This window comes from Crinia signifera, chromosome 3 (assembly GCF_055691185.1).
Source record: "Crinia signifera chromosome 3, ASM5569118v1, whole genome shotgun sequence".
In the NCBI taxonomy this organism is placed as follows: domain Eukaryota; kingdom Metazoa; phylum Chordata; class Amphibia; order Anura; family Myobatrachidae; genus Crinia; species Crinia signifera.
The window spans coordinates 228,790,974-228,804,468 of record NC_139219.1 but is presented as its reverse complement, the minus strand read 5'-3'; the positions used below and the strand labels follow the sequence as shown (position 1 = coordinate 228,804,468).

The 13,495-nt window shown below is 42.0% G+C and overlaps 1 protein-coding gene across 1 annotated transcript in view; it reads right to left on the bottom strand.

Moving 5' to 3' along the window:
* Nucleotides 1-13,495, bottom strand: part of XXYLT1 (xyloside xylosyltransferase 1) — a 242,156-nt gene that overhangs the window by 186,652 nt on the left and 42,009 nt on the right. Inside the window, exon 2 of the mRNA XM_083177567.1 lies at nt 9,514-9,661. Within this exon, the coding sequence (XP_083033693.1) occupies nt 9,514-9,661 (148 nt within the window). The remainder of the gene's footprint in view (nt 1-9,513; nt 9,662-13,495) is intronic.

Sequence of the window (13,495 nt, the reverse complement as noted above, 5' to 3'; positions counted from 1 at the left end):
TGATGAACCACACACTTATTTAGAAGTAATACATTATTTGGGGATTATACCATTGTTCTCTAAAACCTACAGTAATTCCCTGATGCTGATCATTAATGTAATTTCTGTGACCAAAGAGTAGCGGGAGTAAAACAGAAAAATTATAAAAAAAAAAATTTAAATCTCCACTGATGCAGTCAAATCATGATTGGATGACTACATTATATATTATATGCAAAGCATATTCCGTTGCGCTTTACAATTGGAAAAAACAGCAATTAAACAAACTGGGTAGATACAAACCAACATGGAGGTAGGAGGGCCCTGCTTACAAACTTTCAATCTATAGGGATAATAGGAGGGATACATAAGGATAGAATTCCATAGCATGGCAGTCCCATCAGATAATACCTATCAATCTAATACCTATCAAAAATGTGACGCCCTTTTATCATTAGGAATGGCTAGTATTTGGCACATTTATTTGGATCTACAATAGTAGTGCTATAGAAAGACTGCTGGTCTCTTCTATCTAGAGCACAGATGCCACTCACAAACAATGAGTGTCTTTTGGCCAAGTAACAATTAAAAAGGTTACATGTGATAAGAGGGAAACCACAACAAATTTGTAAAACCGTGTTCCCCGGAAAGAATAAGCCCATCCTGTCATGGGTATAACTGGTGGTAATCCCTTCATTTGAGGCATCAACTGTCAAGAAAAAAAAAAAAAGGATTGGACCTTTGAAAAGAAAGTCTTCCTATAAAGACTTTAAATCATCCATAAAGCTCATGTTATAGTATCTGGGTGGATGGCAGAATGTCTAGGTAAACATTGACAAAAACTTTGACACAAGTAATAAGGTCAACATGACAATTGAAGGTCAACATGCCTTTTTCAAAACATGGTCCCTAATTATTTTTTTTTTTTTTTTAAAGCATGCCGACCTTATCTATAGCACGCCCGCATTTTACACCATTTAGAAGTGTTGTATTGTTATTTATTTATATGCACGTAAAAAAAAATTTTTTGACTAATTTCCCCAATGTTTGGCAAACTTTGCCAAGGTCTGTGCTAATGAGTTCAGTGAACCGCTCACAGTACTTTACAGATGAACCAATGGATATGGAATGTCTCGGTAACAATTCTCAGCTCCAATGTGAAATGCAATAGGGAAGCAAGTACATAGTACCATTCAAAGGAAGTTATCAGCCTTTGTTGAAAGTGTGTCCTTAAGAGCATTGGTAGCAAAAAAAATGTATAAACATTAAAAAAGGATTGATAGGTCAGCCTGAAGACCTGACTATTTCTGTGGCTGCAATGGAAATTCCTCAGTAGAATGAACGATAATGAGATATTATAGCGGGAACTTTTAGTCATTAGAACAGACATGGGCAGCCTTTAGTGCTGAAGCCTCAGCAAGTGACCTTTGAATTGAAGAAGCCTCTATCATACAGTTCCAGTCTATAATAAATATAGTAAAGATGACATTTCTCTCTCACTTTCAAAAGGCGCACAGATATCTGACCTAAGAGAAGAGAAGTTATGGAGAATCTGATTTTACAGATAATACATCTATAGACATATGCATCAATAAAAGTTTTTTTTTGGGGGGGGGGGACAATAAAAACATAACACAGGGTCAACAGGGATGGGAAAGGACGCCGCTTCTATTTCATATGCTTAAACACTCTTTACACTTTACTCCACTGTTGCTGCTGTTACAGATCCCCATAGGGCAGAGGTGGGGAACCTTTTTTGTGCCAAGGGCCGTTTGTATGGGGAAAAAAATCCTTCGGGGGCCATATGTAAAAATTCCTCTTACAAATTGTCCTGCTGTAGCCGTCCCACATTCCAGCAGCTGCCGCTGAATAGGACTGACAGTCTCCGGCTGCTGTTGATTAAGAGGAATCTCTCGAGAATTCCCCTGTACTTGACTCCCGGGAAAGCCGCCGGGTCACTCAGACTGGCTACGGGGGCCACATACGGCCCCCAGGCCTGAGGTTCCCCACCCATGCCATAGGGGAATGAAGTGCTCCGCAACCCTACCTATATTATCTATTTCATGTAAGCCTTTTCTTTCCTGTCCTCTTCATCCTACTGTATAGTTTATAACCCAAGAGAAAATGAGGGGGGGAGGTTATGGTGTAATGGCCAAGGTGCCCATATCTCTTTTAAAGGAGACGGTTTGTCCTCCACAATACTGGACATGTGGTACATGTCCCATATTGCTGCCAATATTGCATTCCTAGATGGAATAGTTTGTGACTTCCAATGAAGGGCAATCTTGATCTTTACTGCACTGGTCATGAACCATATAAGTTTCTGGGCATCTTTTGATATTTTAGGTATATTTTGTGATAGTAGGAGGAAGGCCTGGGTAAACTGAATTGTTAGCTTTGTAATCTGTGATATTAGCCCATGAATGAATTTCTATATGGTAATCACTCTAGGACATTACCAAAAAATGTGAAGCAAGGTGCCTCTTGACCCACCAACAAGAATCAGAGACACTTTGATAGATACGGGCTAATCTCGAAGGGGTCATATACCAGCGAGTGAATATAAAAAGTGTTTTGGATGTCATTTTGTTTGCAGCTCCGCAAACGTTGGGAAATTATATGTGTTGGAGATATCATTAACCCCTTCCCGACACATGACGTATATATACACGTCATGAGTCGGTTGCGGGGGAATCAAGCCAGCTCACGGAGTGAGCTGGCTTGAAAGAGAGCAGGTAATGGCTGTATATTACAGCCAGGTACCTGCTCTCACGGCCACGAGCGGCGAGTTCGCCGATCGTGGCCGTTTAACCCTTTAAGCACCCCGGGCAAAGCGCCCCCAGTGCTTAAATAGCTGATCGGAGGGGGGGCGCCCCCCTCCGGCGCCGATCGGGGCCCCCCGCGGCGAGATCGGAGGGTGCCGATCGGTTGCCATGGCAGCCTGGGGTCTAATGTAGACCCCTGTGCTGGCCATGTCAGCATACCTATTACATCCTGCCTGAGGCAGGATGTAATAGGAAGTGCTGAAAATCACTATGTTCAGCCATAGAGCTCTATGGCTGAACCTAGTACAGGCGATCGCGCCCCCTAGTGGTCAAGTACACTAGGGGGCCTTGTAGTAAAAGTAAAAAAAAAAAAAAAAATAAGTTTAAAAATAAAAAAATATTCAAAGTTCAAATCACCCCCCTTTCCCCATTTCACAAATAAAAATAAATAAAAAATAAAAAAATTAAACATATTTGGTATCGCCGCGTTCCTAAAAGTCCGATTTATTAAAATATAACATTAGTTATCCCACACGGTTAAAGGCGTAAACGGAAAAACATTCCCAACGCCAAAACTACGTTTTTTGGTCGCATCGCCTACCCAAAAAAATGTAACTAAAAGAGATCAGAAAGTCGCACATATCCCATAATGGTATTAATTAAAAAGTACACTTCAGCTCGCAAAAAATGAGCCCTCACCTAGGTCCGTAGGTGGAAAAATAAAAAAGTTATAAGCCGCAGAACATGGCGACGCGACGCAAATTAGAAAAAACGTAAAATTTTCTATTTTTTTTTAGTGGTAAAACGTAACGAAAACTATATAAGTTTGGTATCACCGGAATCGTAACGACCCCATAGAATAAAGATAACCCATCATTTTAAACGAACTATGAACTCCAAAAAAACCGTAACCAGCGCAAAATTGTGGAATTGCGTTTTTTTTCCTTTTTACCCCACATTGAATTATTTCCTGATTCCCCCGAATATTATACGGTATAGTAAATGGTACCATTAAAAAGTACAACTTGTCCCGCAAAAAAAAAAGCCCTCATGTGTCTATATAGCCGGAAAATTAAAAAAGTTACGCTTATTTGAACGCGAGGAGGAAAAAAAAAAAATATACAAAAAACGCCCGGCCGGGAAAGGGTTAATAAATAGCAGATCTATTTTGGCCCAATATTTAAGAAAATATCTATTTTCCAGCAGGAACTTCCGGGTTGTCCCAGAGTGGGAGAAGGGCCTGATGAGCAGATAATAATTTGTAAAATTTGGTTATTCTATCTCACAGCGCTAGGGTAAATGTAATGATTGGGAATTTCCTTACATTTATAGGCCTCTCATGAGCATCTTCTATGAAGGGAGCACAATCCATTCACATTACTAGCAAACAAAATCCAATGAATGTAGGAATACAATGTTCATTTAGTACCCCTCACAGTAAAATTGTGGAAAACTTCCCGCCAGTTCAGGCATGCAACAGTCAAACACTTGTCACATTTGAACCCTTTGTTGCCATTATAGAATGGCCACAAGTGATTTACAGATGTGGGCAAATGTGTTGGTATCCGTGCAACTCGCTGAAACAATGCCTCCTAAAAAGTTATGGTACTTGTTTCCTAGAACGGCCACAACGATTTAGATCGTTGTGGTCGTAAGATAAAAAATCGGATCGATCGCATCGCATGCGATTTGGTCGCATACGATGCGACCGATCCGATCGACCGATTTTTCACCCGATTTTTTTTTTTTTTTCACCAGATTTGTTTAAATTGCCCCCCCAAATGTTAATAAGTGTGCTAGACCCCACGATAGACGTGAACCCGAAGCGTGGTGAGCGCAGCGAGCCCGCGAGGGGCGGCGGTGCGCGTCCTCCGACCTTTTCATTCCCCTACTATCCACTAGGGCGTGGAGTGAGAATATAATAGCGTGGCGAGCGCAGCGAGCCACCGAGCCCGAAGCGTGGCGAGCGCAGCGAGCCCCGCGAGGGGACGCGTCTAACTTCACAGGTATACGCGTCCCCTCGCGGGGCTCGCTGCGCTCGCCACGCTTCGGGCTCGGTGGCTCGCTGCGCTCGCCACACTATTATATTCTCACTCCACGCCCTAGTGGATAGTAGGGGAATGAAAAGGTCGGAGGACGCGCACCGCCGCCCCTCGCGGGCTCGCTGCGCTCGCCACGCTTCGGGTTCACGTCTATCGTGGGGTCATGGCGGGCACATAAAAAATGTGAAATGGGTCATATTGGCCCATTTCACCTTTTTTATCATTTTTCCCTATGTGAGATGGACTTAATCAAGTCCATCTCATCTTGTGCCATTATAATGGCACAAGACCGACCGATTTCAATGTTAAAAGATTTTTTAACATTGAAGTCTATGGAAAAATCGGGTCAATCGGTCGGTCGCATCGCGGCCGATTTTAATTGGTCGCGACCGACCGATTGACCCGATTTCTGTCAATCAAAGTGAAAAAATTGTAAAAAATCGGCCACATCGTGAGGATCGTGTCCCTTAATTAAGAGCCACGATCACTCACGATTGTGGCCGTTCTAGGAAACAAGTACCAAAGTTATTGCCTTGCGTACACTTTCATGGTTTGGGTAGTTAGTGGACTAAAGCAATGAAACTGAGGAGAGATGATAATTGCTTATACTCCAAGATATTCTAAAATGACCTTGACAGATCTGTCGGTTACCAGTCAAGACAAAGAATCATCGGTACTTGTTTAGTTTCACGGCGGCCAATATATCGGCCAATCCGATGCGATTTTTTACCTGTTCATAACCCCACTATCCACGGAGTTGATGTAATATAGTGTGGCGAGCGCAGCGAGCCACCGAGCCCGGAGTGTAGCGAGCCCTGCGAGGGGACCTGGATTACTGCGCTCGCCACACTATATAAAATCAACTCCATGCGTAGTGGATAGTGGGGTTATGAACAGGTAAATTATAAAAAAAAAAAAAAAAAAATCGATATATCAGCCGATATTGCATTTGATATATCGGCCGCCGTGAAACTAAACAAGTACCGAATCATAATAAGAATGAGCAAGTCGGCATTCATCATAGCAACACTAGAATGTCAACAAACTTCCCTGGTGGTCTAGTGGTAAATGTTGCGGTGACTAGCTACGTCTTCAGGGTCTGGCGGTCAGATAATGAGGACTTCAAGCAGATCCAACAGTGCTACCTTTAGTAAGTATCACTAACCCTCCCTATAGTGTCTAACCCTTATTGAGCCTCCTGTCACCCAACCTTAACCCTTAATGCCTAATCCTATTATGCTCCTGCATCAGAAAGGTCACCATTGGGACAAAAACATTATGAATGTCGTGATTGAAAATGTTTATATTTTGGTGACATCAACTTGGTAGAAAACGGTGACAGAATACATTTTCCTGCTTCCTGAGCTAGCATCGATACTACTTTTGTACAGGCCCTAGTAGATAAGGGGTCAAAAGTAGGTATGTAAACTAGATATCAATTCACTAGCTGAGACACATGAAAAAGCAATCATGTTCTAAAAATGATATGTGAAAATAATAATACCAAGAAATCTAAATCTAAAGCCCTGAGGATGGAAGTTAAATACTTCATGCACAATACTTTGTCTTTGCAAACTAATTGAGTCTTCTGAGATTCGGCAGACTGAAATCCTTCTGTTTCTGTATAAAAGAAAGTTTGGAATAAAACCCAATTCTCTTCTGAGAGACAAGCACTAGAGGAATCACTTGTTTCTTGAGTCTTTGTATTCTGCTGCAGATTATTTTCTTCTTCACCCGAATTGCAGGGTCTGTGTGTATTATTTATTATTTATTAGCAGTTTCTTATATAGCGCACACAGATTCCGCAGCGCTTTACAGAGAATATTTGACCATTCACATCAGTCCCTGCCCCGGTGGAGCTTACAATCTATATTCCCTACCACATGTACATGCACACACAGACATTCTAGGGTTAATTTTGTTGGGAGCCAATTAACCTACCAGTATATTTTTGGATTGTGGGAGGAAACCGGAGTACCCGGAGGAAACCCACGCAAGTACGGGGAGAATATACAAACTCCGCACAGTTAGGGCCATGGTGGGTATTGAACCCATGACCTCAGTGCTGTGAGGCAGTAATGCTAACCATTACACCATCCGTACTGCCAACTGTGTACTGTGTACACAACAAACTTATGTTCGATACTATTTGAAATTCTATTTTGTTCATATTTTATTACATAAACTTGTCCCAAAAGTCCAGCGTAGAAAACAAACCATCCCTCCATATACCAGGATACATTGCCACCCAGTAGAATTGTTGGAGGTTCTATCATAGTCCGTGCAGATTTCTTGGTTATGCATGCCTAGATCAGCCACATTGTGACTGGTATAGCATCTGGCCTCTTCTAAAACTGTTAGCTAGACAAAGCTGGAGAAGTATTAGTTTATTCATCAGTGGTAATGGAAATAGGGGGTATTCAATTGGCGCCAATTCTTTACACCAATTGAATATCCCCCTATAACCATTAACATGTTTTTTTGGGGAGAAAGTTTGTCTAATTTTTCCTTTAATATCTGTATTCAGACTGTACATCTATGACTGCTCTGGAGACGGAAGCTGTATACACACTGGATCTATAAATCATTCATATAAAAATGTAATTTCTTAAAATGGTTTTCCGCCATAGAATCTTCAAATAGATCTCTGATCAATAATGGCTTAGCTGTTTTTGTGGGTGTGCAAACTATAATAGATATAAATATAAAAGAATAATCCAAACAGACAAAACTAAGCTGGATATTTATAAAATTGTGAAGAGAAATAAAAGTATGGACATACAAAAGTACCAGCTTGTGTCATTTTATAGGCGGTACTAGAAAATAGTCTTGGTAGGGTGCCACCCATCCTAAGCCTCTTAGCCCTGGTCATCATGATCATAATAATCAAGGGTACACAAGCCCTGTACCAACTTAAAACTTTGCACAAGATAAAGAAACTGCTTTACAGTAAAAGAATATATAAAAATATCTAGGAGTCATTAGATTACTTCCGGAAGAGGCCGGGGATGGTCACATGCATGTGAAGCCCCGTCTCCCTATCCACGGAGCTCCACCATCCCCGGCCTCAGGAGCAGCGTGCAGTGGAGGGGGGCAAAAGACAGTCAGAGGAGGCGGGCAGGCAGTGGAGGAAGCGTGCGCCGCAAGCAGAGGACAAAGCAGCCTGAGCATGACATGCTGTGTCTCAGCTCCCCGCTGACCTGCTGTAGTTCACCTCACTGGGTGGGTGTGAGATCACCACACCGGCACCACTCACCCCTCTGCATCTCCCCCGGGACCCGCTGAGCACTCCGACGCCCGAGTTGCCTGTGACCTCCGGTGAATTGAGGCCTACAGCCTTTCCTGCTGGATCTGACGCGGCTGGCATGTACACCCTGCTGGGTGGACCTCAAGCGGCGCATTGCTGTTCCCCCTGCTATCTGGGGCTCCCCCTGCCAACGCGACCGGACAGTGTACCCTCTCCAGATACAAGGAGGCCTTTCAAAACAGCGGAGTCGGACCAAGTTCGTCCACAGGAGAAGGCAGAGCGCTGAGGATGCCGGGAGGCACATGGCCAGGGAAGGTAGTGCGTGGATGCCCCCGGCCACACTATCGGCCGGGGGGACACCCCGGGAAGGCAGATCCCCTCCACTTCCCTTCCCTATGGACGCAGAAGGCCGGGCACAAGCAGACCCAGTGAGAAGGGACCCTTCCCCCCCCCCCCCCGGCAAGGACAGGAGGCACATCACCTACAGCAATACAACCAGAGTCCGGTAGGATCCCCCTCAGCAGGCCGCATCAGCCCCGGGTAACTCTGAGTCGACTCTCCTCCTCCTCCTCCTCTCCCCCCCCCCCCCCCCCCCCCACTGACTGTCCCTCGGCCTTACTGGCTGACTTTTTCTACCCCTCCCCCCCCCCCCCCCCCCCATCACCACCACCCACGGCTCTTCCTTCAGGATGATTCAAGATGGCGCCGCAATGGCTGCCTAGGAGCTGTGCACTCAGCCATATGTACAACTGCTACAACTGTGCTGTCTTTGCCCACACTGTAACCTCATACTGTGCTCATACTTTTACCCACCTGGTTGCTGCAATAACCAGTGGTGCCACTGATGGCTGCCTAGGTGCTGTGCAGCTTGGCGGGTATGTGTTCCCTGTGCGACAACTGTACTGTGCTGTTATTAGCAATTACCGGTAAGTCAGCATGAGTATATTAATACATTAATTTAAGCATATAATAACACACATAATAAAAAATTATAATTTAGGAGTATCCTCAAAACTATATTTTACTTCCCAAGCAGTTTTACAGACAAACTACTGTAGTTATCAGTCCATCAAAATGACAAAACATCTGAACAGTAATGTCAGTGCATGCCTGAACAGAGCTGCGTTAGCCTTTTATAACATAGGACAAGTCCGGTTTCCTAATGATTATTTTTATTATATATGCTTTTGCATTATTGTAGCAGTCTCGATCTTCCTTGATTTTGGTCTATTAATAGCTAAACCTGAACAAAATAACCCACGCAGCATTTAAATGTGTAAAAATTCACATTACCATCATCTCTGAATCGGGCCCACTAACAGCATTAGAATTTAAATACTTAGTGGGGGGGAGCCTATCCTGATGATGAAAGTGTTAATATCACAAAACATACACTTGACACAAAAAAACTTTCATAATACAGTATGTATATTTCATTATTTACAATAGGATGGGGCTGTATGTGCAAAAAATCATTTACCTTTTGGCATTATGCGATGTAGAGCAACAGACAGGAAAAAGATGGAGTCACTGTAGTAAGTTCCAGTGCCGGCACTGAAGAGCTTCTGCATGGCTTCTACTATCGGGAACAACTTATCTGTCAGGGCACTGACATCATGGAAAATTACCTGCATTGCACAGAGAAAACATGTATGAGAGTCTTCAATAACCAGACAAATATTAAACAAAAAACTTTCCCCCAATTAATAACTTATTGATAAATATTACACTTAAAACCATTTGAACAATGAGAAACTGTAAATGGCTATTTCCACATAATTGGACAGCCAGGGTTGGGCAGTTTAGGACCAAAGAAAAATGAAAAAGGTATTTGAGGTGGTTACAATGGGAAGTTAAGAGTACAATAAACTAATGTCTGGGGGCGAGAAAGATTGGCTAATAGATATAAGGAGCCGATTGGGTAAATGTTTATCTCTGCACTTTATCACTCAATAAACTTAAACTTTTTCATGTTAGAAACAAGGCAACGAGGAGCTTCAGGTGCTGAGTCCTTAAATGGATTTAAAGAGAATTTGAATACAGACAGACATTCTGTTTTCAGTTTCATACAGGGACACTGAATATCATAGGGATGTTCTAAAGCTGCCCGCTCAATATCATTTGATGCACGTGCTTACTGTAGCTCAGTAGAAGAAGAGCCATTTTGTGAACGTAGATGAATGATCCTCTATTTCACCCTGCCCAAGAAACACCCAATGACATGGTAAAATACGAATGACCATTCTAGTGAACAGGTTTCTCCATCCTTACATTTATTTTGAAGCAAGTCAACCTCTTTTGTATAGTACAGTAGCTATTTTGCATTGATGAGCTGAGCTGAGATTTGCCCATCACGCATCATGTGACTAGTCAGAAATGGGCACTGAGCAGCATTGTCTGGGGGGAGGTGTTACTCGATTATATAATTGTTGCCAGTGGGGAGTGGGGTGCAAACTGATCCTGAGTGTATGGGCACCTTTACAGTGTGTGCTACTGGCAGATACATCTTAAGCCAATATTCTGGTCATAATCAGACCAGCATTCAGAGCCGCATCCCCCAAATATTCAAATGCTTCCAACACGGATAAACAAGGTCAACGATTCTGACCTGTGTATCTTAGGGGTAGATTTCCTAAGGAGCCTACACACGGGGAGATTTGATGAGCATTCTGAGCGATGCTAGATGATTCAGCAAGATCACTCGGCACACAGCGATGTGTGCCGAGCCATCTATCAAGGCCAGTGTTCTCAAATGAGCGACAGCGACAAGTTATCTAGTCAGATCGCTTAGAAAATGCAGTGAAATTGCCGCGTGTGTAGGGCTTATTAGACTGGAAACCTTACAACAGTTGCACAGACCAGCAAAAATAGGTCATCAAGAGGCAAAAGCTACTACATAAAGAGGGTATATTCTCAATTTCCATATCCACACTATCATTAAGAGCTGCAGCATTTGGAGATAGAATGAAGGTCCTAAACTAAAGCTATACTATGAGTTATCCACTTTAGGTGGTCATTTGCTTTTTTGGTATCTTTTACAAAGCCATTAAAAATATATAATAATAATAATAATAATAATAATAATAATAATAATAATAATAATAATAATAATAATATCTGTGACTAAGCACAGATTCCACCTTGGAAGGTGTACAGTGCCTTCCAGGTCATCCACCCCATGCATATTGCAGAGCTCTCACCAACGCAAAGAATCCACACAGAGTCAGATTCTTATTCAAAGGCACCTTTCTTTTGAAAAGAACTCAGCAATAGCTGGTGTGGTTTTATCAGAATCCTATCCAACGGTGAAGAAATTGTAGCCTGCTTCTAATTACTTAGCAAGGCACTATGAACAAACAGCTTTGTCCAGATGCTGGCATCCCTAATGCACAGGATGACCTCCATCCACGCAAACAAGTGGTCAACTACTGTGGGTTCAGCAAAAAGTTTTCTTCATCTGCCCCCTGAGAATGGCTGGGATTGGGATGCAGCCAAGGCTGGTTTGATCAAATCAGAGAAGGATTCTGTGAATCACTGTCAGTTGTGTAGTATGTGTACAAGGTGTGCATACATGAATGTCAATTGGGCAAATAAAAAGTTTAAAAAAACCTCACACATGACAAATTAAGAATGCTGAATACGCTTGTGGGAATGTCTAATAGTTCAGGGGTTTGGGGTTTAAATATGGAAATATTTGACAACACTTAGGGGGTTATTCAGATTTACTCCTTCTGGCAAATTCCTTCTTAGATGGACAAAGCCATGTGCACTGCAGGGAGGCAGATGTAAAATGAGCAGAGAGAATTAGATTTGGGTGAGTTATTTTGTTTCTGTGCAGGGAAAATACTGACTTATTTTTACACTGTAATATAGATCTCACTTTGAAGTAAAACCCCACCCAAATCTAATTCTCTCTGCACAAGTTACATCCGCCCCACCTGCAGTGCAGATGATTTTGTCCATCTAAGATGGAATTTTCCAGAAGGAGTAAACCAAAATACCCCCCTTAGTATCTAGTTTCACCTAAACCTCTGAGTGGACAATGTTTGGCATTATGCCAGCGGTAACTCAAGTGACGCAAGGAGTTCAGAAACTACTGATCATCTTAGCAGTGCAAACAAGTGTCTCAAAACATCCTTATAAATAAGAAAAAATTTACTGAAACATTTTTTGACACTTGGGAGAGCTATATCGAAAACCCATCACCATCACTAAAAGGAGCAGATTGGGAAGTTTTAAAAACACATCATGGTACGAAACTTGGGTCTATGCATAGGATCCCCCAATTTCATTGACTAACATTTGAGTCGGAACTCATTTCATCCACATGAGAATACTTGTTGTAGAGGTACTGTGGTGGCAGCAGGCCCTTCCTCTGTTTCTCAATGTATATTTATAGATTTTTCTAACCGAAGAATAGGATTTTGCCATAATATTGTTATGATATACTCTTATTTGACAAAAAAATAAAAATACCGTATTTGCCGGCATATAAGACAACTGGGCGTATAAGACGACCCCCCCAACATTTCCACTGAAAATATAGAGTTTGTTATATAAGTGCACCCGGTGTATAAGACGACCCTCCCACTTGGAGGCATGTTTTTCAGGGGAAAAAAGTAGTCTTATAAGCCAGCAAATACAGTAGTTTTTACATACAGTATATACAAAATGTGTGTATTGTATGGATTTATAATGCTTCAATTACAAAAAATAAAAAAATATATATATGAATGCTAAATAATGGCACAGATGAAGGGTACATAATAAATGAATACTGCAACAGAAAAAAAAAAAACACAAGACATCAGAGTGCATGTGCAGTTCACACTAGGCCCTAAGCAATCCCACACCAGCTAAACAAACACTTCCCTGCACCTGGAGAAACTTCGATAAGAATGGTAATGGAGGGAATACTGTAGTTATGTTATAAAACAAGGGTTGTCAATATATTTGCGGATCAAGGATGGGGAAGAAGGTAAGAGGAAAAACAGGCAAGGACAAAAGCATAAAAAAAAAGAAAAAAAAAAGAAAATATATATAAATAAAAACAAAAATCATTAATAAAACGAGATCTTTAAAGAACCTTTAAAAAAACACTAGCTAAGGCCCCTTTTGGGATTTATGGGGGAACTAGATGGTAGCCTGCCCTGTCCCTAGCCCAAAAGGTACCTCCACTGCCTTAAGAACGGTTTTCAGAATCTGGGGAATAAAATGTCCACATGCAAGAGGTGCGTTTCATGGTCTTTTGCCAAAGCGTGGCAATGTGCTTCTTGTTTAGTAAGTGGCATAAAGTGCTGCCACTGGTGGCTGACTTAATTTAACACAAACAGCATACTCCAAATGTATCCCCTTCATTTTGTTGCACTTAAAATGTGCCATCCTCAATTTCTATGTCTAAATCCACACCATCAGTACTTTTACTATTTCTCAATCTCACATTTACATTGTCTTATAAATTA